Source organism: Acomys minous, assembly GCF_964271855.1.
Source record: "Acomys minous genome assembly, chromosome: 15".
NCBI lineage: Eukaryota > Metazoa > Chordata > Mammalia > Rodentia > Muridae > Acomys > Acomys minous.
In genome coordinates this window covers 92,208,590-92,233,840 of record NC_140497.1, presented here as the reverse complement: position 1 = coordinate 92,233,840, position 25,251 = coordinate 92,208,590, and the positions used below count along the sequence as shown (strand labels likewise).

Genomic DNA, 25,251 nt, shown 5'->3' with positions numbered 1-25,251 from the left:
CCTCATCAACAATAATAGATGGCCTTTCTTTATTCCTATGCCTACTTTTCCTGAAAGATATTTATTCTGGAAACATTATTTCTTCTACGTCATCCAGCAGTATTTATATATGTGTGCTGTGTACATGTATATATGCGTATATACACACTCATGTATAGTTGTATCATTGTACCCATGAAATATTGGTTCCAGGACTTCCCAGATCTATCAAACTCTGTAATGTGTGTTTTATTTACACATAATTGTGTAGCACTTTTATAAAACCTATACTTGACTACTACAAGATATCTCCTGGTATCTTATATATGTATATCTGATAGACATACGTAGCTTATAATAGTTAATGCAATACAAATGTTAAGCAAATAGTTGTTAAACACCATTATTTAGTTAAATAATGAAGAAGTCTGTAGATGTTCAGAATGATACAATTCTTTTCTGATAACTTTTGTTCTGTGTTGGTTAAACCTAAAGTAGTAGAACTCATGGATGTGGAATACAGACTGTTTGTAAAATTTCCTTTAATTTCAACTTTGAATGCCATTGTTTTCACATATGAAACTATTACATATTTGATGACAGCCCTCGCTAGATCAGTAGGGGCAAGCATTAGCCCTTTAAAGCAAACACATGTTCCATAGAGTCTGTTTTACAGATTTCTGTTAACTGACTCTTGAACAAATACCAAGAGTTTTTTTTTTTTTTCTGTGAATTTCAAAATAAGCCTATTTCTCCTTGGCCTTTCCCTTGGCTGCAGGGTTCCACTGTGGCCACAGCATCATCTGTGGGCTGAGGCTGAGGCCCAATGGGAGGGAGCTCAGCTTTGCAGAAAGGCATACAGATGCTGCGAGCCTGACAGATGGCTCAGCAGCAGCAACAGTTTGAGGAGAAGTCACCGAGGGGAATCCAGGAGGGATGTGTGTTAGACCTTCCTACAGGGAACAGCACAAGACACAAGTGAGGGCATGAGCATCAGCAGTGACTTCGTACATGGGGATTTGCAAAATTTGACTCAAGGATCAAATGCAATGTAAAAACATTCTCCTTTGAACGAGGCCTTATCAGCTGCTGTCGTTGACACTCTCAGAAACCCTCCTATCTGTCACTATGTCCCTGTTTAGTCTCCTCCTGTAACTTCAGACAGGGTTCTGCTCTGATTCAACAGGCTCCAGGAAGGGGCCATACTGCCACATGGTAGGGGTCATAACCAGACCCCGGACTCCAATATAGGATTTACAGAGGGCTGGTCTTTCAGGACCGAGGAAAGCAAAAGGATCCCTAATATCCAACACATGGGGGTCCCAAACCCTTGGAAATAAAGGGGGCTACCGTGTGGCAGGTGCGACCCAGTATAGAAAGGATGGAAGGTCTTCTCTGATTTTGTTTCCAGGCTTAACTCTGATCAGTTATTAAATCTCAGGGCTTAAGCTGTGACTGTTTGTTCAAGTATAGCCTGGGCTACACTCCTCCCACTGGAAGCGGTGGCTCTGGCATTTCTTATCCAGTCCTTTCCTATTAGACCATGTCTCTGCCTATAACAGTAGCTTAGAGGGGTTACGCTCTTGCTTGCTCTCTTTTTTGAAGATAGAAGGATGCCAGTCCTTCAGATTCAGTCCAGAACAGTTCTCAATCAAGGAAGGCCTACGAGTTGTGAGATTTGTCGTTTGACCAAGTTCTTTTGAGGCCTCAGCCAATTTAAAAAAAATTTTTTTTTTTTTTGGTAAAAGGGTGAACCAAAGCCAAGTTGATTTTAGCATTTTTTTTTCCCCTGAAAGAGAGTAATGGTTAGAGACTGTGAACTCAATGGTACTGTAATACAGTAGGGCTAGACGGGTCAGTTTGCTGGAAATTCCTTTCTAGAGTGGTACAGTGAATATATTTCAATTTACACAATGATGACGCTGAGCGTATAAGGAGAGTTACAGCCTGTGTGGCAATAGATCAGCGATCAAAGGGGGTATTTAAAGCGTAAGATGCACTAATGAAGCACTCATTTTTAAGACTTGATTGATTGATTGATTGATTGATTGATAATAGATTTTTCGCTCATATAGTACATCCCGGCCACCATTTCTCCTCCTTCCATTTTCCCCAACTCCCCGTCACCACCCCTTCACCCCAGATCCCCTCCCCTCCATTTCCTCTTCAGAGAAGGTCAGGCCTCCAAGAGATGACGGCCAACCACGACAAACCAAGATAGAATAAGACAAACCAATGCCCTTAGATTCACGCTTGGACAAGGCAACGCAATGTGAGGCAAAGAGTCTCAGGAGCAGGCAGAAGAGTCAGAGATCCTCGCTTCTGCTCGTAAGAGTCCCACAAAAAAACTGAGCTAACAGCCATAAACATATACACAGAGGGCCTACTGCAGACCCATGTAAGCCCCGGGCTTGCCACGTTAGTCTCTGTGAGCCCAATTTAGATTCTTTTCTCCAGTTAATGTCTGGCTGCGGGTCTCTGTACTAGCTCCCATCTGCTCCCTGAGGAAGTCTCCCTGTTGATGATTGGACGAGGCACTAACCCTTGGTTTCTGATCTAGCATCTGGTTCCTGGCCGTCTGAGCAGTGTGTGGAGCGTGGGCTCCCTCTTGTGGCATGAAAATACAGCCCACTTTCACCACTGGAAGCCTTTCCTGGATCCCAAAAATGGTCATTTCAGACTCTGCATCCTCCATTACTGGGGGTCCTCACTAAGAAGACCACCCTCTTCCAGGTAGTTACAATGCACTCACGTTGCAGGATATTTGATCCTATTGCGACCCCTGAGATTGGGAACTGTAAAAAGCCTGTCTTTTGTTTGCTGTGATTCAACCCTAACACACACACACCTTTAATCCAAGAGCTTTCTGCTTATTGTAAACAGGTGATTGTGGTGTGGCTCAGCCCCAGCATGCACCGTTAACCCAAGAGCTTTCTATAAAGTTAACCCTAGGTCAAGAGGTGGAGTAAGAAACCAGCTGACAGGGATTGAGCAGAAAGGAGGGGCTCTGAGTTGAAGACAGAGTGGAGAGGAAGAATGCTTGGGCTCTTTAGCTCTTTGGCTCTGGAGCTTTTGGGTTTCTCCTCCTGGGCTGTTGGCTGAGCTATCAAGCTTTTCGTCTTGGGCTTTTTGGCCTTTTCCTTAGGGAAAGTGAGCTGAGTAGGAAGGTCAATTGCCTGTTTTCTCTGACTCTCTGAGCTAGCAAGTTTTCACGCCAGCATCCGGCTCCTGAGTCTTCATGGGTAAAATTGAACTATTTGGGATTTACTTTCTTTAAAACAATACACTCAGTGTCTACCTACCAAATGCTGTCTCTCTCCACGCTCTCTCCTTCCATCATCCTTGCTCCCTTTCTTGCAGCACACCGGATCCCTCCAGCTTCCCGCCCCCCCCCCCCCCTTCCAGCTTCTTAACAGTTCTAAATCAGCTTCTTGCCTGAGAAGTTTCATTTACCGAACCAAACGAACAATAGACCCAGAGGAAGGGGTCACCACCGGGAAGGCAAGGCCCTCTACATCAACATGAGCAAATTCCACATGAACTTAGAGGCTGAAGCAGAATACAGAGAGGCGGCCTGGGTCCGCGTCAGGCCCTCTGCCTATACATTGTGGCTTGGAGTTTAGTGTTTTCATGGGACTCCTGAGTGTTCAAACACGTAAGAACTCTGATTATTCCTCTGAGTCTCTCAGGATCTCTTCTTCTGTTTGTTTGGCTTGTCCAAATCGGATGTGACAGTCTCTGTTTTATCTTGCCATCTTTTATTTTGCTTCAGTCTTAAAAAGTGAATGAATGAATGAATGAATGAATGAATGAAAACCTAGCCACTAGCCACTAGTGTAGAGGTTAGAAACTGAACTGTCACGTACACCTGCTGGGACAGGGAAAGTCAGTTTTCTCCAGTAGAATGACTTTGGGTGTATCAACCACTCCAGGACAGGCCTCATGTTCAGTTTATATAACGGAATCCACAGGTCTTTTTGTGTGCTTTTTATTTCGTTATAGGTTTTTGTTTATTTGTTTGTCTGCTTGTTTTGTTGTTGTTTTTTTTTTTCTTTTGGTTGTTTTTGGTGGAGTGTGGTTTCATTTTGTTTTCTTGGCCTGGGGGTGTTTTGTTGTTGCATTGGGTCTTTTTTGTTAAAGTTGGGTGAGTAGGGAGGGCGAGGAGATCTTGAAGGACTTGGGGTAAGTGAGGAATATGATCAAAATATATTTAAATTTAAAAATTGTTTTAAATGAGAAAAGAAATAAAAAAAAAGAAGTTCATTGGGGATGTACCGGCTTTGTTTCTGGGTAACTGCTTGTTTGAGTTGCTAAGTTACTCTAACTGCATGATTATTTTTATTTTCAAGTTTTTAACAATAGTCATATCTATATCTATATCTATCTATCTATCTATGGAACAATCAAAACAAAACTAAAGCCACCCTTCTTATGTTAAGCTCCAGGCACTTCAGCACTGTTTCCAACATTCTAGTCCACACTCACTTATTTGTGTATCAGACGATAACTGTGGGGCATGTACAGTTTTCTCCCCAGTTATTTAAATTCTTTAAAAACAGATAATTTCTACAGACAAATGATTTGTGACTATTATTGCAGAATATTATATATTATGTTTCTTTACTATTTTCTATATGGTATGATTTTATTATCCTCGTTTTAGAAATGAGGCAATCGTTTTAGAAACTAAGAAAATAAAAGGCTCCCGTTCATATAGATGGTTCACTGGTGTGGGCGGGGTTTTGTCTCTACGCTCATTCTCATTCTCAATTGCACTGTTTGATATTTTCCTCTCTAGCCATGTGATATGATTGATATATGCTTGTGATGTCCAGCCTCCAGACATATGTGGTTATTTCTATTTAAATTAAGTATAAAAATGAAATGAGATATTCCATTCATCAGTTATCTAAATAGTTCAGCAATCAGCCATCAAGGAGATAATCTTCCAGTCAGAACATGGTCTCATATGGATGAGCAGTGGAAAAGTGGTGGATAAAAGAAAAGTTTCTGGAGTCAATAAAATTAGTTTGAAACACACCTTTCCTGCACCCAATTGCCTGGTATTGCATAAGTTACTGTATTTTCAGATCATTGGTTCGAAGCATGAAGAGAATAATTGTTTTATCCAAATAAAGACAACCTGGAAGACTGCTAAAGACTTGGCACAACTTAGGTAGTTCTGGCTTTCTACAGATTTAGGGAAAGGGTCAGATTTTTTTGCCTTTATGTTTGATTTTCTGTAGCTGAGAAATGAGCCAGGTTGAGATGAATTATTTACTAAAAGCAGATATATTGAAAATGTCACCAAGAAAGCATTTGCACATCTGTTTTGCTGCCCTTCTCAAGGAGAGACATTTTTCTCCATCTTTTAGTGCCTGCTGCTTAGCATCCTGACTCCCATAAAGTGTTCATGTGTATCAGCGGGGAAGCTGGCTGAAGGGAAAGGTGGCAGGAAAGAAAGAGCGGAGCACCCAGGAGCCTGCTGCTCTCTCTGGCTTGTCACACTGTACACATAAATACAAGCTCCCACTGCTGATAAGTGGAATAGGGAGACCTGCCATCCTGGTGGTCCAGCTCAACACTAATTTACAACTGAAAGTCTGGAATGCAAGGATGTCTCAGGTTCAAGAAAGTAACTCAACAGGGCTCAGCCTTCAGAGAGATCTGATTTTAAAGAAGTAAATGCTTATCTGCTTACATACTATCACGTGATTTCATATGTAAATTAAACAAAATAATTTCAGTTAAAATATAGCATATATTCCAAGTATCTTGCCTTAAAAAGGGGTTAGATGAGGAAAGGTAGTGGAAGGGTAGTGTCAGGTCAGGGAGCGTTGAGAGTAAAAGTTTTGACAAAGGTTCGTTTTGTATTTGTCTTTAGTGTAAGTTATTTTAGCACCAACCACAATCTAGAAGCCTCAGGGCAGAGAAAGGACACATAGTGGTTTGTATTGCTGTTAGGGAGCCATCCCTCTTAAGTCCAGGATTCCTCTCCGGACGTTAACTGGGGAACCTGCAAGAGGTGGCACGGTGGAGACATGCTGCCACCTCATGGTGGTAGCAGTTGTCTGCATGGTCTATTTATGTCTGGTTTACTTTATGCTGCCTTTTCCTCCTCCCCCTCCAAAGGAACACACATGTTTGTTTAGCATGGGGAAACTTTACGGTATAATATCTTGGCCTCGATCTTATTTCTGCGCATACATACTCATCACTTATAAAGTCAGAGAGTATTACATATGCATATATAAGAGCACTTTGCTTTACTGGTAAGATTAGTTTTTTAAAGTCAGGAGACTAAGCCATTTATTTCTTATATATTGCATTTGAAGTGGCCCTACTATTTTTAATAATTAGTTTTCAGAAAACACATTATTCAGTACTGTCTTCCACATGTATTTTACAATATAGAGAGTTTATCACCAAGTATTTATTGTATGACCAACAAGAAACAGTGATAACATGAGTCTAGGTGGGGTAATGGTGGTGGTGGTGATGGTGGTGATGGTGGTGGTGATGGTGGTGATGGTGATGGTGGTGGTGATGGTGGTAATGGTGGTGGTGGTGGTGGTGGTGATGGTGGTGGTGGTGATGGTGGTGGTGATGGTGGTAATGGTGGTGGTGGTGGTGGTGGTGATGGTGGTGGTGATGGTGGTGGTGGTGGTGGTGATGGTGGTGGTGATGGTGGTGGTGATGGTGGTAATGGTGGTTGTGATGGTGGTGGTGGTGGTGGTGGTGATGGTGGTGGTGATGGTGGTGGTGATGGTGGTGGTGATGGTGGTGGTGGTGGTGGTGGTAATGGTGGTGGTGGTGGTGATGGTGGTGTGTGTGTGTGTGTGTGTGTGTGTGTGTGTGTGTGTGTGTGTGTTGAGACTATTCTTTGAAGTTTAATAAGGACTAGCAGGTCTCTGAGGGAGATAAGTCACTGTAGCTGCCCTTTCTATGGTAAGTCTTGTTCCTTTAACCTTGCTTATTCCTTTCTGAAGAACAGAAACCCACTTATTTTCTGTGTCTTTAACTCTTGCATCCTGAGTAGGTTTGTCTCAGTGCTATCTGTGTCTGGAGTCTGAGATCCAAGCTCGGGGTTAGACACCAGACACCAGAATACACAGGACTGAAGGACATAGGACCCATGAACACGGAAAGCATCCAGGTCAAGTCCAACTGGAACCACTGACCTTCAGTTATGGTGGCTATAGGTCGCAGAAGTAAGAATGTCACCAAGTATGTCTGCAAGAACACAACCAAAAAACAAAACAAAACAAAACCTGACACAATAGATTTATTACAGCCTACGAGGTCACCTTTGTCATATGGAATCAGGTTCAGCTTCAGTGTGACCTGAAAAACAGTATTAAGCATGTGGGAAAGGAGTTCTTGTCATAGGACCAGGCCTTCCTGCTCCCGGATAAAAATAAATGAAACACAAAATTCAGGACCATAAAAAAGGGTAGCTGAGGCACGAAGGGGAGCAAGTTCTACATCTGCAAGCAATGTCTCTCTGATTGAACACAATGAATGGTAGGCTTTGAACTTTTTCAAACCTACTTTAATTGGGGTTCTTTAATCCTTATACCTTCCTTACAACCCACCTACCCTAAACAGGAGAGAAAAGGGGTTAATAGAAACAGGAGAAGTAGACCTTTCTCAGACTCAGTTCCTTGAAACGATTCCAGCGGTACAGTTGGCAGGATTCCAGCCGACCATATTAAACAGTAAACAAGCAATTCAACAAAAGTGACTGCAACCTCGGCAGCCGGAACCCGGAGCAGCAGCCGGAACATGGAACCTCGCAGTTCTCACTGGGAGCGTCTCGAAATGGAGTGATCAGCGGCTAAGACCAAAAAGCCTAAAAAGCCCCGAGTCTTGTTTTGGGCTCAAATATATATCTCCTTTCAGAGTTCATATTGGGATAGTTATCAGTTGTCAAAGACCGTGCCTCCTCAAAAGGCTGTTCCTCTTCTAGTGAACAAAATCACCTGTTCTCTCACAAGTCTGCTTCCAGAGGAAAAAAATACTGCACACAAGCACAGAAGTCTGTTTCACATCCTACACTTGGGATCGAAACAAAAACATGTTTAGCATTCACCATGATGAATTTGTATCTTGGCGAGTGCAGCTCCAAAACACAGCTAGGTCATAAGAGGTTAGAAAGATGAATCGCCTGCAGCAGGCTACTTAAGGTAAAGCGTCATTTCCAAAGAGTGACCCCGCCCAAAGGCAACAGGGACATTTTAGGAGTCTCACATTCAGGCAGAGGCTCAGCCACTCCAAGGTATGCTTAGTTAAAGGAGTCGGCTTCTAAGAATGCTCAGTTTGAACACTTTTGTTTATGCTGAGCTCAACGCCGTGGATCACATATGTAAACGGTTAAACTGACAGGCAGACATGCTCCGTGCTCACCTTGCACCAGAAAGATTTAGCTGAAATAGAGGAAAGGATGCTTTGAATGTATATTTACAGAGGGGTCTGCCATGAAGGTGCCTTTCTTGTTTATTATCTGGCATCCCAACTGGACCGTTGAGCTCTGCCCAGTACATGACTTGAAATTTCATGCCACTGGCCCAGAAGAAGAGGAGAACATGGGTTCTACATCTCAAATGAAAAGAAAAGAAGAAATCCAGATGAATGAAAATTCTGGAAGAATTAACTGAAAGGAAAGGCCTTCTTCATAGTGGGTAGCACACCCTGGCAGTGTTACAGGATTACCATGCCCTCCCAGGGAGAACCTACTCTGTGCATCTACAAATCAATGAATTGACCCTTTAATAATAGTACATTGAAAACCAAAAGCCAGCTTATATTGGCCTGAAGCTTATACATTGAATACATGCTGTCATCCTTAAATCTCTTTCAGGTCCCTGCCCTGGCTTACACTCTGAACAATTTAAACAGAAAAAGGAGGCTGACGTCTGGCCTTCTGGGAGGATGGGAAATTCACACAGAAAAGAAATTGACAGAAATATATATTTTTTTAAGTACAGCCGTACTCTTCTTTGTAAATAGGTGTTACTCAGGGCCGTCTTGCCCACCTGGCAGAGTATACAGACAAGACCTCAGTGACGGTGTCAGCCTGTGCTGCTCCCTGAGCTGCCTCTTAGAGGCGTGTTCTTTGACTAATGGTTGGTTGTATGTGAGGTTGTCTCCTTTTGTTATAGGAGTGGAGCCTAACTTAGAGGTTTGTCCAGACACTTACAGAAGTGTTGTCTCAGGAATTAGTAACTTCAGTTAATTTTGAAGCTTGTTCTCACCCACAGTTTCTCTTCTCTCTGCCTTCTGTCCTGCATCCCGTCTGTCCCCACTCCTTTCTCTCCCCAGGTCTGATCTCCACCCTCATATCTCTCTGTGCTCTCTCTCTCTCCTACCTTGTTTCCCGTCTTTAACCACTACCTTTCTCTTTCCCTTTCTGAGTGAGATTCAAACTTCCTCCCTTGGGCCATCATTGCTACTTAGTTTTTTGGTTTTTTTTGGGGGGGGGGCGGGGAGTTCTGTGGATTGTGATATGTTTATTCTGTTCCATATGGCTAAAGTCCACTTATAAGAGTACATACCATGTGTGTCTTTCAGGGCCTGGGTTACCTCACTCAGGATGATCTTTTCTAGTTCCATTCACTTGCCTGAAAAGATCATGATTTCTTTGTCTACATTGTTTCCAGATTCTGGATATTATGAGTAAAGCTGCTGTGAACATAGTTGAGCAAATGTCCTTGTTGTATGGTGGAGCATCTTTTGGGTATATACCCAGGAGTGGTATAGCTAGGTATTTAGGTAGAGCTATTCCCAGTTCTTTTTTTTGAAAAAGTGCCAAATTGATTTCCAAAGTGGTTGTACAAGTTTGCACTCTGATCAGAAATGGAGGAGTGTTCCTTTTTCTTCACATCCTTGCCAGAATATGCTGCCACTTGAGATTTTGATCTTAGCCGTTTTGATGAGTGTAAGATGTAACCTCAGAGCAGTTTTGATTTGCATTTCCCTGGCTACTAAGGACACTGAGCATTTCCTTAAGTGACTCCAGACCATTCGAGATTCCTCTGTTGAGAATTCTCTGTGCCCCATTTTATAATTGGGGTATTTTGTTTGTTGGCATTTATTTTTTTGAGTCATTTACATGTTTTGGATATTAGCCCTTTGTTGGATATAGGATTGGTGAAGATCTTTTCCCAATCTGAAGACTGTTGTTTCATTCTATTGACAGTGTCCTTTGCCTTGCGGATGTTTTTCAGTTTCAAGAGGTCCCACTTATTAACCTTTGATCTTAGAGCCAGAGTTGTAGGTGTCAGGAAGTTGTCTCCTGTGCCAATAACTTCAAGGCTCTCCTCCAGTTTCTCTTCCAATAGATTTAGTGCATCTGGTGTTATAGTGAGGTCTTTGATCCATTTGGACTTGAATTTCGTGCAGGGTGATAAATATGGATCTATTTGCCCTTTTCTATTCATAGACAACCACTTAGACTAGCATTATTTGTTGAAGATGTTTTCTTGTTTCCATTGTATGGTTTGGCCTCCTTTGTCAAAAATCAAGTGTCTGTCAGTGTGTGGGTTTAATTTTAGATCTTTGATTCGATTCCAGTGATCAACAGTCTATTTCTAAGCCAGTTCCATGCTGTTCTTCTTACTGTTGCTCTGTAGTACAGCTTGAAGTCAGGGATGGAGATACTTCCAGAAGCTCTTTTATTGTTTATGATTGCTTTAGCTATTGTGTGTGTGTTTTTTTCCATATGAAGTTTGGAATTGATCGTTCAAGCTCTGTAGGGAATCGTGTGGGTATTTTGATGGAGACTGCACTGATTCTGTAGATTGCCTTTGGAAAGATGGCCACTTTTAATGTGTTAATCCTGGGATGTGCTTCTTCAATTTCTTTCCTCCAAGACTTGACGCTCTTGTCATAGAGGTCTTTGGTTTGCTTGGTTAGAGTTACACCAAGATACTTTATATTATTATTTGTGGCTATTGTGAAGGGTGTAGTTTCCCTAATTTCTTTCTCAGTCTATTTGTCATTTCTATACAGGAGGGCTACAGATTTTTAAAAAATTAATCTTGTATCCAGACACTTTGATGAAGGCATTTATCAGCTGTAGGAGTTCTGTGGTGTGATTTTGGGGTCACTTATGTACACTATCGTAGCATCTATGATTAGTAATACTTTGACTTCTTCCTTGCCAATTTCTATCTCCTTGATCTCCTTTAGTAGTCTTATTGCTCTAGCTAGAACTTCAAGTGCTATAATGAAGAGATATGGAGAGAGTGGGCAGCTTTGTCATGTTCCTGATTTTAGTGAAATTGGTTTGAGTTTCTCTCCATTTAATTTGATGTTGCCAATCAGGTTGCTGTTTATAGCCTTATTATGTTTAGGTATGTACTTTGTACCCCTGATCTCTCTAGGACTTTTCATCATGATGGGGTATTGGATTTTGTCAAAGGCCTTTTCTGTATCTAATGAGACACTGCGTATACTTGTACCCTGAATTATTTTCCATGTTTTCCTCTAGGAGTTTCATAATTTTAGTTTTTCTTTCTTTCTTTTTTTCTTTTAAACAGGGTTTCTCTTTGTAGCCTTGGCTGTCCTGCTATGTAGATAAGGCTGGCTTTGAACTCACAGAGATCTGCCTCCCTCTGCCTCTCCAAATGCTGGGATTACAGGTGCATTCTACCGCGTCTGGTTCATTTCAGGTTTTAAACTGTAGTCTAGTTTGGGTTTATTTTCTTTTGCATAATGAAGAGATATAGATATAATTTCATTCTCCTGTATATGGGTATCCAGATTGGAGGCTGCTGTTCTGGCTCTGCTTCCCAGTTTGATTGACATGTGACAAGTGGCTCTCGAGAGGGAAAGTGGGGGCAGGACTGGCAGCTCTGAAAGAGACTCCAGGTGGTTGTGAGCTTGGCGAGAAACAGACTTCTTTGGAGGCAGCTTTAGTGAGACAGCTAGTTTAATTGGGGGAGGGGGCGGGTGGAGGGAGGAATAAAGGGTCCTTAAACCCTTGAGGGGTGGATAGGGGCTTTTGAGATCAGTGTACATTATTGGCCACGGCCAAGATGCTAAGGATGCCTCATTTGCATGAAGAGGAAGTCCAGAAGTTTAACCTGGCTAGCAGGCTATATGATCTCCTAGGGCAGGGGCAAAGGTGGGGCTCAGGGCTGTATGCTCCAGGACATACAGGCCCAGGGCAGAGTGGGGGTGGTCCTACTCCTGCTGACCCGAGAACAAGATTTCTGGGGTTTGGACACTCCTCGACCCCACTTTTACTCCAGCTGGCATCTCCTGGTCCCATGGCTCTCTAGCCCCACAGGTGGCCACTGTTTTCCATAGGGTTGGACTAAGTAATATGCTTGTTAGCAACTAATTTTTCATTTATAAGTGGCTTTCAGCTACAGACTACTTCCATGTTAAGGATGGGAGTTCATGTTTACTCAGTTCTGGAAACTTCATCTAGCTTGAATCCATGGGAGGGTCTGAGTGTACGGCCATAGCCTTTGTGAATTTATATGAGCATCAGTACTGTTGTGCCTGCAGGGTACCATGTCTCTGGAGTCTTTTATCCCCCCTCTCTCTCTTGTAATCTTACCATCTTCTCTTCTGTATAGTTCCCTGGTTCCTCAAGGGAGGCCTTGATGAAGACATCCCATTTGGAACTGAATGCTCCTAATCTTCTTACTGTCTGTATATTTCCCAGTTGTGGTTCTCTGTGTTAGTTTCCATATACTCCAAGAATACACTTCCCTGAGGATGACTGAGTGATGTGCTGATCTACAGGTATAGCATAAGGTAGTTAGTAGAGATTTCATTGCTATGTTCCTTTGGCACATATGTCCCTTATGTTGAATAACTATCCAGTCTTAGGTTCTTGGCCACACAAGCAGGGTCAGTCATGCTTTATTTCTCATTGAGTGAGCCACAGATCTAACCGGAGAGTAATTAGTTATCCCTACAATATTTGGACCACTATTGTACCAATATGCACTGCCAGCAGGTCACCATTATAGACCACGTGGTTTGTTGCTGAGTTGGTGGTTACCTTTTTCTCTTGGTAGTATAAAGAACACATTCCAGTACCATGAATGCCGGCCAGTGTTGGCATCATGTTCTCGTGAACTGTGTACAGTTTACCCTTGCTCACTCAAATGCCGATTTTTTCCCACCCCACTCTCTGATCAATCCAAACATTGCATTGTGGTGTTCATTTTAAGTATCTCCAGTTTCAAGTTTGCATAAACATGTCACTATTTGTTCTCTGTGTTGTCAATAAAAACAAACTAGCCAATGCTGGACAGTAACAGAGAATAGGGCGGGACTTCCTGACCAAGTGAGGGGAGGAGAAAGAGAAGAAAAGGGAGGACAGAGCCATGAGGAGAGACCAGGAAATATCGACAGAAATGAACTGGGCCTAGGAGATGATTTAAAAACAAGTATAATATAGGATATCTAAATAGAAAAAAACTGTACTAACATGGAGGTTTAGGATGAAGTAATTATTGCACAGCATTGTGCTATAACCCAATTAATAGATTATGGTCTCTCTGTGTGGTTATTTTGGTATAAAGCTAGTTAAGGAGTAACAATTGATGTTACTAAAATAATAATTAAATATTAATAATCATTCAGCAGGTCGGTAGTGGTAAAGCCTCTAGTTAGGTGTCAAGTCAACTTCACTATGTTCAACGAGATAGTCTGTAGAGTAAATTTAATCCAGCAACAGGGTTGCTCTGGCAAGGGATCAAATCCAAAGACTTTCTACATCTATGTGATCTGACTGGGATGCAGACACACTCTGTATTACAGTATGATCTGGCTGAAATACAGACATGCCCTTAGTACACACCTTTAATCTCAAACAATGAAGGTAAGGTTAATTTATAGAATAAAGCATTCATGTTTGAAAGTGACATCTAATTGAGGGACAAAGTAATGAATCAGAAAAAGATTTTACAGAATGAGTCAGAGATAGGATACACCCAACTCCCATGAAGACATGACAGTAAGGGTAGCTCAGGAAGAGAAAAAGTGTTGTTTTTTTTTACTGAGAGTTGATTACTGAGACAGTTTTACAGAGACACAGGTGAAGACATGTAGGCTACTTTTTTCTTAAAAAATATATTTTACTATGAACTTATTAACAGAGCGTACATCACTTATAACCCAACTAACCTAAACAATAGCAAAAGAGGATTAAAGAACACAATAACAAAACCGTAAGGATATCAGTTCCAAGGAATGATTCTCTTGGTGTAATCAGCAGGATTTCTTCTGCTGGAACCTGGAGTAACCAGAACCCAGAACCTCAGCAGGAGCCCAGAGTCCCGAAGCCTTCCCTCAAGCAGTTCTCTCTAGGAGCATCTCGAAGTGGAGCAATGAACAGCCAAAATTATCCCAAGTCTCCAAAAGCCCTGTCTCCAGTTTTGGTTAATATATCTCCTGCCAGAGTCTGTTCACAGGATCTTTTCAGCTGACAACAATCAAGCTCCCACACGAGGTGGTTTGTCTTCTAGTGGATTAACCTCACCTGTTCTCACAAGACCATTCAGTTCCTACATTTAGGATCATAACAAAAACAGGCCTATTTCTCCTTCAAAGACAGAGTGAGCCAGAGAAGGAGACAGAGCCAGAAGATTAAAACATATTGCCAGAATTAGTTTGCATCCAGGAGGAACAATTCAGTCAGAAGTGAAGAGAAGACAGTTTGAATCAGTCAGCTTAGAGGAGTTTAGACCAGAGCAGTGGAGTTGAACCATCCAGAGAGAGTTCAGAGAGAGCTAGAAAGGCTTGAGAATGGCCTTCATCTCATCCCCTCGTCTGACAAAATAAAAACACTTACAATAGGTAAGTGCTATCTCCAGCAATAAAGACTCCTAATTATTTTTGTAGAGAGCAACTCATAGCTTTGGAAATAGCCTGATATAGTTGAGGGTTGCTTGGTATCCTTTTTGCCAATGATTCAATCAGTTGTAGCCTATTCTTGACTTTGGGAATTTCACTTGGTGGCATGAGATGTTTAGTTAGGGCATTGTTCTCCCTGTTGTTTGGCGATTTCATTCATATATGCATATGTTTTCAGAAGCAGAACACAGCTTCTGCAGTGTTTGGTTTCCATATGACCCCTCAGATGGCCCTCAGTTGTTCCCTCCTTATAGTTTCTCCCTTCTTTCTCTCTCTCTCCCTTCCCCCTTCATACCTAGTTCTTCCATCCCTGTCTCCACCTGTCTCTCTAAACAATATATTCTGTTTCTCTTTCTTCAGGAGATTATCTCTTCCCACAAGTTCAATTCTAGGTACCTAACTCCTACGGTTATTTAGATTTTAACATACACATCAAAGGCTTAAAGCTTAACATCAAAATATAAGAGAAAATATGCAATATTAGTCTTTCTTTGGATCTAGATTACCTCACTCAGGGTGATCTTTTCTAGCTCCTGTGAATTTCATAATTTCTTCTTTCCTAAGAGCTGAATAATATTCAATTATATAAATACATCAAATTTTTATGATCTTTTCATCAATTGGTGGGCATGTGAGCTGTTTCCAATTTCTTGTTACTATGAGTGCAGCAGTAAATAAGCATTGATGAGCGAACACCTATACAGTAGGATATAGAGTCCCTTGGGTACGTGCTCAAAGTGGTACTGCTGGATCTTGAGGTAGATCTATTCCCGGCTTCCCGATGAATTTCCACACTGATTTTCATAGTGGCTTTACCAGTTTGCACTCCTAGTAGCAACGAATAAGTGTTCCTATTTCCCCACATTCTCACCAGTCTGAACTTTTAAAAGTCCCATAGACTTTAAAAATTAAACACTTTATTGTATATGTGTGTAATAATATAAACATACGTGTAAACAAGAAAAATAATTTTAAAAATGGAAACACTTTCAAAGTTAAGTCTCCTAAAAACACCCAAAGTCTCCCTGAAAGTCTAAAGTCTGTCGAGTGTGGTCTTCTGTGAGATATAACGCAAGTTAAACACTTCTTATTTCAAGAGGGAAGGAAGGATCAGAGCACAGCCACAGCCACAGTAAAATCAAAGCAAAACCGAAGTCCAGTACTGTAAACAAAAGCCTGTGTCTCAACATTCATCTTCTTGGACTCACTAACAGTTTCTGAACTCCAGAGAACACGAGCATCTGGACTCTCTGGCACCATCATTTATAGCACACAAAGTTTGCTTCCTGGACTCAGGCTGACTTCACTCCACAGCTGTCACTGTTGTTGGTGGCCATCCTACAGTCCAGTCCTCTCAAATAACTCTGGCATTTTCATTGCAACCGAGACAACACCTTCAGTAATAGCTTCTGTTACATCATCTTCATGGACTCCAGCCCTGATCCGTGGAGCCAAGCCTCGGCCTCAGTCCGTGATCTCTTCAAGTTCCATGGCAACTTCTCTTTCACCTTACTGACTTTTTACAGTGTCAAGCTTTAGCTGATCTTCATGAAACCTACAGGCTTTCGAAACCAGCACCACACGAGAGACTCTTACACATTAGCAAATTCGGCTGCCACCGCGAGATGCGGCCTTGGCCCCCGTTTAGTCTCAGAGATGCTGGTCGTCACCTTAAGACAGCTTGACCAGTCCCAGCTAACCAGGAAAGGAAAGTCCTCACTTCAGTGCTGCTGGGCTCTTGTTAATTACAGGTAGGGATTTGGCCCCAGGTGACCATAAATCATAGATTCCTAATGCAAAGTAGAATATGAACGGCCCCAACAGAGTCTTTGCGTGGCGTTCAAACTTCCCTCTGAAACATCACACGGCGCCCATCATTGGCCGCTTTGCTTTTAGCTTCATCTTCTAAATTCACATCACAGCTCAAGGTGTCAGCACAGAGTTTCAAAAATGTTTCACAGTTCTTCCACAACAACATGGTCAGATCGGTCATGGCAATATTCTACTGTCCTACTACCAGGTTTTTTTTTTTTTTTTTTTTTTTTTTTAGAGTGATTCTTTTCCAGCTACAAAGACTATCACTAGAAGAGACTTTGGGAAGCAAATGGTTTATTTCAGCTTGTAGCTTACAGCACATCACAAAGAGAAGTCAAACCAGGACCCTGGATGCAGACACTTCAGCAGAGATCAAAGAAAGATGCTGTTCACTGACTTGTCTTCCACGGCTTGCTCTGTCTGCTTTCTTATCCTGGACCACAAGCCCACATGAATCACACCTCCCGCAGCTCTGAAGGAAAAGCCTTCTCCTACAGAAGTTCTGCTCCAGCTGCTGGGGTAAGTTTCCCCAGCTAATGTGTTACAGCTCTGCTCTGGCAAGGGGGAGGAGTCCCCAGCAGAAGTGTTATAGCTCTGCTTTGATAGGAATCCTGGCAGGCAGGAGCCAAGGAGCAGCACAGAGTCACAGTTCGCACAAGAGATATATGGGGAGGGAAACCACACAACAAACCTCACACAAGATATATATTGGGAGGAAAAAAACTCGGGATGATGGCTGCCTCTGCTAAGAGGGTAGAAGCAATAATGTCCTAGGAGCAAAAAGAATCCGAAATCCTTCTAATTCTAGTCCCTACTGATTGAAACATGAAGTAATTGGAGAAATATTTGATTCTAGGGTTCATAAAAGACAAATAAAGAAAACACAAAGCATCTGGGATTCCTAAAATGTAAGACATAGAGGAGAAGATTTCAAAGGCTAAAACTGAAAAATTAAGGTAATGGATGAAATGAAACAGTGTGGATCGAGTTATAGGCTAAGACATAAAAATATTCATGGGACAGTTGCTTCCATATTCAAACAATTGAAATGAAGCTGCACGCTAGTTATAAAGTAGTGAGAAAACAGTATTCAGAGGCATAGCCGTAGTACAGACCAGAAATGGATGCACAGTCAAGCATTAAAATGACCACATGAGACTATCCAGGGTCCCAATTTTTGTTTGGGAGATCCTTTTAGGATTTCTAGAGAGAGGAGTTTGATGACTAAGGGGTAAAACAGGGACAGCCTTCTGTTCTATGTGACAGCTTAGATTTAAGCTGTTTGCTTACTGTGCATGTCCTCTCCCACAATGCATTTTATTTTAATTATGTACATGCCCGATTGTGCATAAAAATAAGGTGGTAAATAAGAGATTCTATGTACAAGCTCACTTAGACTATATGACTTACTGTGCTATGTATGTACTCTAAATTGTTTATGTCAGATCAGTTGAGCTCCCTTCATAACTGGATATAACAGAAATGCAATTGAAAAGACAAATAGCCAGGCACGGTGACATACGCTTTTAGGACCAGCATTTGGAAGTTAGAAACAGGCAAAAACCTATGAGTTCAAGGCTGCCCTGGTCTACATAGTTTGTCCTAGGCAAGCCAAGTTACAGAGAGAGAACTTGTCTCAAAAAAAAAAAAAGTCCAAATAGAGCTGTTTATGTTTAGTGCTGTTTAGGAGGTAGAAGAAACACAAGGCATTGTTTGGTGTGGGCTGTGCATTCAATTTAATGCAATTGTGGGTCTTGATTGTTAGCAGGTGTTAGGCACATTGTTCAAAGAAAAGCATGTATAAACAGTACCTGAAGGCAGAAGTCCTCGGTGGATAACACTTTTCTAGATGTTTTAGGAGAGGAATGTGTATGCAGCTTGAGCCAGGTGAAGTCTCGTGCTCACTAAGCTGTTTCCTTTCTTTGCCTTTCTTACTATGTTTCCATTTCTTCTTTATTAATGACATTACGAATTATAACAAATTACAACCACTCCCTGCATATCAGAACCTGGCTAGGTGTGCAAAGTTCCATGCCAAATTGGGGAGAAAAGTTAACTCAGAAATTTGCTAGTTTAATTTTACTATAAACTCTTTTCTGTATGAAAGTAGTATGAGTTTAATAAATCCCAGTGGGGAGAGCCTGGGCTTGTTGAAGCTAATTAATAATGAAAGAAGTTTTGGAGTTATGGTTGAAAACATTAAAAACTTTCAGAAGTATAGGGGTACCTGTGTTTGGGAGACACATTTCTTCCATGTGTATTTGCCTACTTAAACAAGACATCTTCTCATTAGATTTTTTTTTCTCCAGGTAGTAGTCAAGCTGCAGAATCTCAACATAAGGTTTTAGCATTCTTTTTTACATGCGTGGCTCAAATATGCTGTGTGCAAGAGAGAGAGAGAGAGGTAATGTTGCTTTTTAAAAATCTACTTTGCCTCTTCTATTCATTAAAATTCATAGTCAATTGACACACTGCAATTTATCAATCTTGAATTGATTGTAAAAAGTATAAAGCAGGACTGTACTTTTTAAGCAAACACTATCCATTTTTTTTACAACATGGATTTATTATTTAGGATTTTTTTTGTGTGGCTAACATGTCCAACCTGGAATTTAATAATTCCTACTGATCAGAAAAGTAGTTTCTGACATCCTACATGTTTCAAGCAAGTTAGAAATTGTCCAGATATTGCAAAAGAGAGCCTGACAGAAAAAAAAATAAAGGATGTCTCTAGGCTTGGTGATATAAAGGTGGCATTCCAGCACTCAGGAAGCTGAGCCAGGAGGATTGACGTACATTTGAAGCCACCCTTGGCTACCCAGTGAGATCCTGCCTAGCCTGACCTAAACTAAGACCTTGACTCAACATAAATGAATAAATAACAATTAAGAATGTTAAATCCAACCACGGAAGCTTGAAAGCCGAAGAAGCCTTGTTACAGTTAGAAGGATGTGAGTGGGTAAAGTAGAAGCAGGCTCAGACCCTGTGCGGACTCTGTGCCAACCAGGCAGGCTAAGGCGCAGAGGACTAGGCTCCAGTTCCCTATGAAGAAATCTTTTTTTTTAAACAACGACATCGGTCCAAGATGAGTTTGTGATTATCTCAAGAGTATTCAGCAAGCAGAGAAAGCGCACGTGGTGACTGCTCTTCGTATGGCCTCATGGGATGGCCCCAAACTTTGCCCTTGTTATGCTATCTTAATTGACTTCTTTTCCAGCCCACTCTCAGAGGGACTATGGCTTCCAAAGTCCTGGAAAACTTTGATACTGCAAGACTCTGGAATAGTTTCAAGGGATTAGAGTAAACTAAGACTACTATAGTTTCTGGCTGTTGCTATTTTTACAGCCACCAGGGATCAGGGATTTTGTTACTTACCTCTTATTTCCATTCTGTTCCAGTCTTTAGTCCGAGGTCTGTTAACATGGAGGCCGGAGCTCTGCATGCAGCTAAGCGCAGAGGTTCAGTCAGCGGCACCTCTTCGGTTTTGGCAGAGGAATAGAATTCTCTGAGCAAACTGAGATGATCCAGAGACCACCATCTTACTTAGTGTTTGGAAGGACAATCTTACCAGGTTTCCTGAAAAGGTTAAACTAAAACGAGAACAGACCTTAATAATAGGTAAAGGGAAACTATAGTTAGGCAAAGCCACCAAGATGTGAATAGTGCATTTATGTGGATTGTTATTTCCCTGGGAATTAAGTATTATTTGGAATGCTTAATTTTGATCTTGCTGTTTTACGCATTTGTCTTCCATTTAGAATAAAATAAAACTGGAATACTTCAACTTCATATAAGAGAGATAGAGACAGAAATAAGTATAAATTAAGGTAAGAATATTTATCAAATATTCACGTATTTTTGTTATGTAAAATAAAACTCAAGACATTATCTTGAATTTCAAAATATGTTGACTAATTTATTGATTATTCAGGTGAAAATAAGCTTTGAGAATCATATTCCCTTATCTGAAAAAAGGATAATGGCTAAATCAGACCAAAAATATAGTAATTGATATTTAATGTATACTTTCAGTTACATGAACTATATTATCTTATTTGCTTTCATTTCACTACTTAATAAAATTTACAATCATAAAACTTTTCCACTTCCTGTGCTTCAGTTATGTTACGTATAACATTGCTCCTTTATAATTAATAATGCAGATAAGCCTTTCAAAGCCTGCTCTTCATAATTTTGAGTGCAAGGTATGAACAACGTTGACTTACTATTTGTTTAGGTTAGAATAGTCAGATTTTATTTACAGATAATGTAACTTTTTCTGAATCAAAGTTATGTACAGTGTGACTAAAATCCACCCTGAAGCACTTACAGTCAGGTTTCCTCTTACAGCCTCAGGCTGATATGCTTCTACAACTTCTTAACTATGGCCTTCAGCATTGTCACTCTAGCCTCTCTTAAAGTGTGTTTTTAAAAATTCATCACTGAGTGAGTCAATTTATTGTTGGTCATTCAGCACTAGACTAAAGATCACCGTAAACCCATTATAAATCCATCATAAAATACACCATTTAATGGCCCAAAATAGTCCTGAGTTGAAATGTTTTTAAAATTTTCATAATCAGTGCCAAACAAATTTTGTTACAGAGTAAATGCTTACAACACTAACTAAACACATGAAAGAGTGGCCTGTTAGATACAGACAGATTGTCTCTGAAAAACTATGTTGCTCTCCTTTGGCATAGCAACATAGAAGCTCTTAATTTGTTATAGAAACCAGGTTTCTTCTTTACTTACTCTTCCTTTTATTTTAAAATTTGATTTAAAATAAAAGGCTATTAAACATGTGGCATCTTTATAAAAGCCATGTTAACATTGCAATGACATAAAACTTGTAGCTTAAAGTGTATAATATGACTTTAATGTCCTATACGTTTTGAAATGATCATCACAATCAAGCTCACAAGCTTATCATTTGTTGTGGAAGGCAGCTATCTGTGGAATGACTCAATGTCTTAGAAGTCCCTCCTGCCTCCTGTAAAAATATTGCTTTCCAATAGCATCAGCATATGGAGTTTAGCCATTTAATTCTGATAATTCTGTTTATTCATATTCAGATGTTAAAATTATGGAACAATTTTGAGCTCTTTAAAAATAAATGTACGTATTTTCTTATTTTAAAAAAATATTGCTTTCCAACTCTAAACCAACAAATGGTGAATTCTTGAAAACACTCTGCACATCTGTGCACCCGAGGAGATTCTTCCTATTCTTCTCCAGTAAAAACAAACACCTTCACCTGCTTTTCTCTGTAAGCTTAGCTCATGACCACCACCATTGAAACCAAACCACTACAAACCTTTCAGAAAGAGTTTCTGACACATTGAGGGAAGGGGTGAGGCTGGATATTAAGAATAGCCAATATTATCGGGTAGAGTCTTTAATTCTATGGATTCAATTTTTTTTTTTTTTTTTTGAGCCAGGGTTTCTCTGTGTAGCCTTGGCTGTCCTGGACTCACTTTGTAGACCAGGCTGGCTTCAAACTCACAGCAATCCGCCTGCCTCTGCCTCCCAAGTGCTGAGATTAAAGCCATGTGTCACCACCGTCCGGCTCAAATTTGTATGTATTCACTTTATGGACTTTTATGAGAGATTTATTGAAGGGAGCATCGAATAAAAGATATCAGAAGCCTTTGGGTTTTGAAGGAGGTTTTTTAAAAAGATTTATTTATTTATTATTTATATAGCATTCTACTTGTATATGTTCTTGCATGCCCGAAGAGGACACCAGATCTCATTGTAGATGGTTGTGAGATGCCATGTGGTTGCTGGGAATTGAACTCAGGACCTTCGGAGGAGCAGACAGTGCTCGTAACCTCTGAGCCATCTCTCCAGCCCCTGAAGGAGTTTTTAAATCCAGAGAACATAAAAATATCACTACACCTTTTATAACGCGGGAGCTTGGTGAGTTAAAAGGAAACTGCACGTTGCTATTTTTGATTGTGTCTGCACTACTAACCTTTCAACCCTATCAAAGAAGCTTCCTGGATCAGGTTTTTATTATTCATACAACATGGGAAGAATGAATAACATTTGCTGTAAAAAATCACAAAAGAAGAAAATGATAAAGTTATTTTTAGATATTAGAAACTTAATTCATAATGTATATATATTTTTATAATAAAAAAAACAGATGATAAAGTTATTTTTAGAAACTTAATTCATAATGAATATATATTTTTATAATTTAAAAAGCCAGAAATGCTTCAAAATAATTTAAGTTGTTTTTTTGTTGCTAAACAGTCAGTCTACAGGAAAATGGAAGGGTTGGAATGGTTTTGAAAAATTAACATATGCTTATTCTTAAAACTATCGCGCTCTTACCATTAGGTTAACAGCTCATTAACATTTCCTGCCTAATACAATCTATTTTTCAGTGGAGTCAATTAATTTTGACTGGCTCATGGCTTTGAAGCCTCTATTTTTTTTCACCTTTAAAAATGTTTCAGATGTGCCTTCCAATAGATTTACAGAGGATTAGGATGAATCAACATCATAGGATAAAAATATAAATGTCTTACTGACATTTTATTTGCATTTAAATTGAATGGTTATGTCCCATGGACTAAAAATTGGCCACTTTATGAAAGATCTCTGAGGAAAATAATTTCTTGATAAATTTCTGTAGCGTTAACAATTCATTTGATAACTCATAGTACCTTGCATTATACTCTTAGCTTTCTGTTCATTTACTTTTTATTAGAGATGAGAAGGTGAACCATGTTATTAAAGAGAAACTAAATTTAAAATAAGCTTAAATTTTAGAAAAGCATATTTTTAATATTATAAATTTATCAATCTTTAAAATTTTGATATCATATTAGTCATAACTAGTAATATACAGTTTCTCATATGATAGTACAGATCTAAGAAGTATCAAACTACATTATATTTCAGCTAATACTATTCTGGAGTGCCATTAATTTTGATCCAACTGTGTTGCCTTAGGCAGAAGCAGTAAGGAATCTCTCATCTGCAGTTTGCTGCTGCGTAAAGTTAGTGCGGTAGTGGATGCAAAAGTTTATGTCAACTATAAGTCTTCTTTAATGTGAAGTGCTACTGGTCATAGCTGATAAAGTATGAGGAATTTATACGTTGATTTTCTTTTATAACCCAAAGCAGACATTTGCCATGGGTGACAAGGAAAGAGACAACCACTCAGAAGCGACTGACTTCATTCACCACTCAGAAGCGACCGACTTCATTCTTGTAGGGATCAGGGCCCGTCCGGAGCTCCACAGCGTCATCTTTCTTCTATTTCTGATCATTTATGGGATGGTTCTTCTGGGAAACCTTAGCATGCTCGGCATCATCGTGAGTGACCCCAGGCTGAACACGCCAATGTATTTCTTCCTAGGTAATCTCTCCGTCATTGACCTCTCCTACTCCACAGTCATTGTACCCAAGGCCATGGCCATCATCTTATCTCAGAAAAAGACCATATCCTTTGTGGGCTGCGTGGCCCAGCTTTTCCTTTATGCACTGTTCATGGTAACAGAAGCCTTTGTGCTGGCAGCCATGGCCTATGACCGCTTCGTGGCCATCTGCAATCCTCTCCTTTACAGCATCCGCATGTCAAGGAGTGTCTGTGTCCAGTTGGTGGCTGGTTCTTACGTCTGTGGCTGGGTCAGCTCTGTCCTCCAAATCAGCGTCACGTTCTCCATGTCTTTTTGTGCCTCCAGGGTCATCGATCACTTTTACTGTGACTCCAATCCAATCGAAAAGATCTCCTGCTCTAATACCTTTATCAATAAGATGGTGTCACTTAGCCTGGCAGTGCTCATTATTTTGCCCACAATAATTGTTATTGTGGTGTCTTACATGTATATTGTGTCCACAGTTTTAAAAATCCACTCCAGGGAAGGGAGGAAAAAGGCCTTTTCTACCTGCAGCTCCCACCTCGGGGTTGTAAGTTTGCTTTACGGGACTGTTTCCTTTGTGTACCTCACACCTCCAACTAACCCCGAACTTCGTAAAATAGCTTCGGTATGTTACATTTTGTTGACACCCATGTTGAATCCCTTAATCTACTCTTTACGAAATAAGGATGTAAAAGACGCTGTGAAAAAAGTCTTGTGCAAGAAAAATGTTTTACCGTAAGAAGGCTTGAGCTCCGTTTTTATCAACTCTTGTATTAGGTGATTGTTGTCGGTCTGATCTCCTCTTACACATTTGAAGTTCAAGTGTACTTTTAAAAAGAGATGACAGACCCTCAACTTCCATTGTGTACAAAATTAATAATTTCCTGCAAACAACATTCCAAAGAAATTACAGGTTTCTTCAAGGTGATTACATATGAGAGCTCTGGACATTGGTGAAAATTGGGTGCATTTTCTATAAACAATTATGTTTCTTACTCTGCCAATAACATTCTGCTATGTGAATAGAGAAGTGAAGTATTTTATATCCACAGGTAGAACTCAGGTGGATAAGGCACTTCGCACCATGACTAAGTAGGAAACTGTGCCTTTACCCTGGCTAATATGCCAATGATGCTTGGTATAATGTTAGTGTTGGGTTTTGTGTTTGGTGGCATGTAACAGTGTCAAGGCATGTGTATGT

At 40.5% G+C, this 25,251-nt stretch overlaps 1 protein-coding gene across 1 annotated transcript; it reads left to right on the top strand.

Annotated features, from left to right (window-relative positions):
* Positions 1 to 23,820: 23,820 nt before the first annotated feature.
* Positions 23,821 to 24,789, top strand: LOC311584234 (olfactory receptor 9K2-like; the record flags this gene model as incomplete). Its single annotated transcript, XM_084758335.1, has 1 exon — positions 23,821 to 24,789. The coding sequence occupies one exon, from the start codon at positions 23,821 to 23,823 to the stop codon at positions 24,787 to 24,789; it is 969 nt and encodes a 322-aa protein (XP_084614461.1).
* Between the last annotated feature and the right edge of the window lie 462 nt (positions 24,790 to 25,251).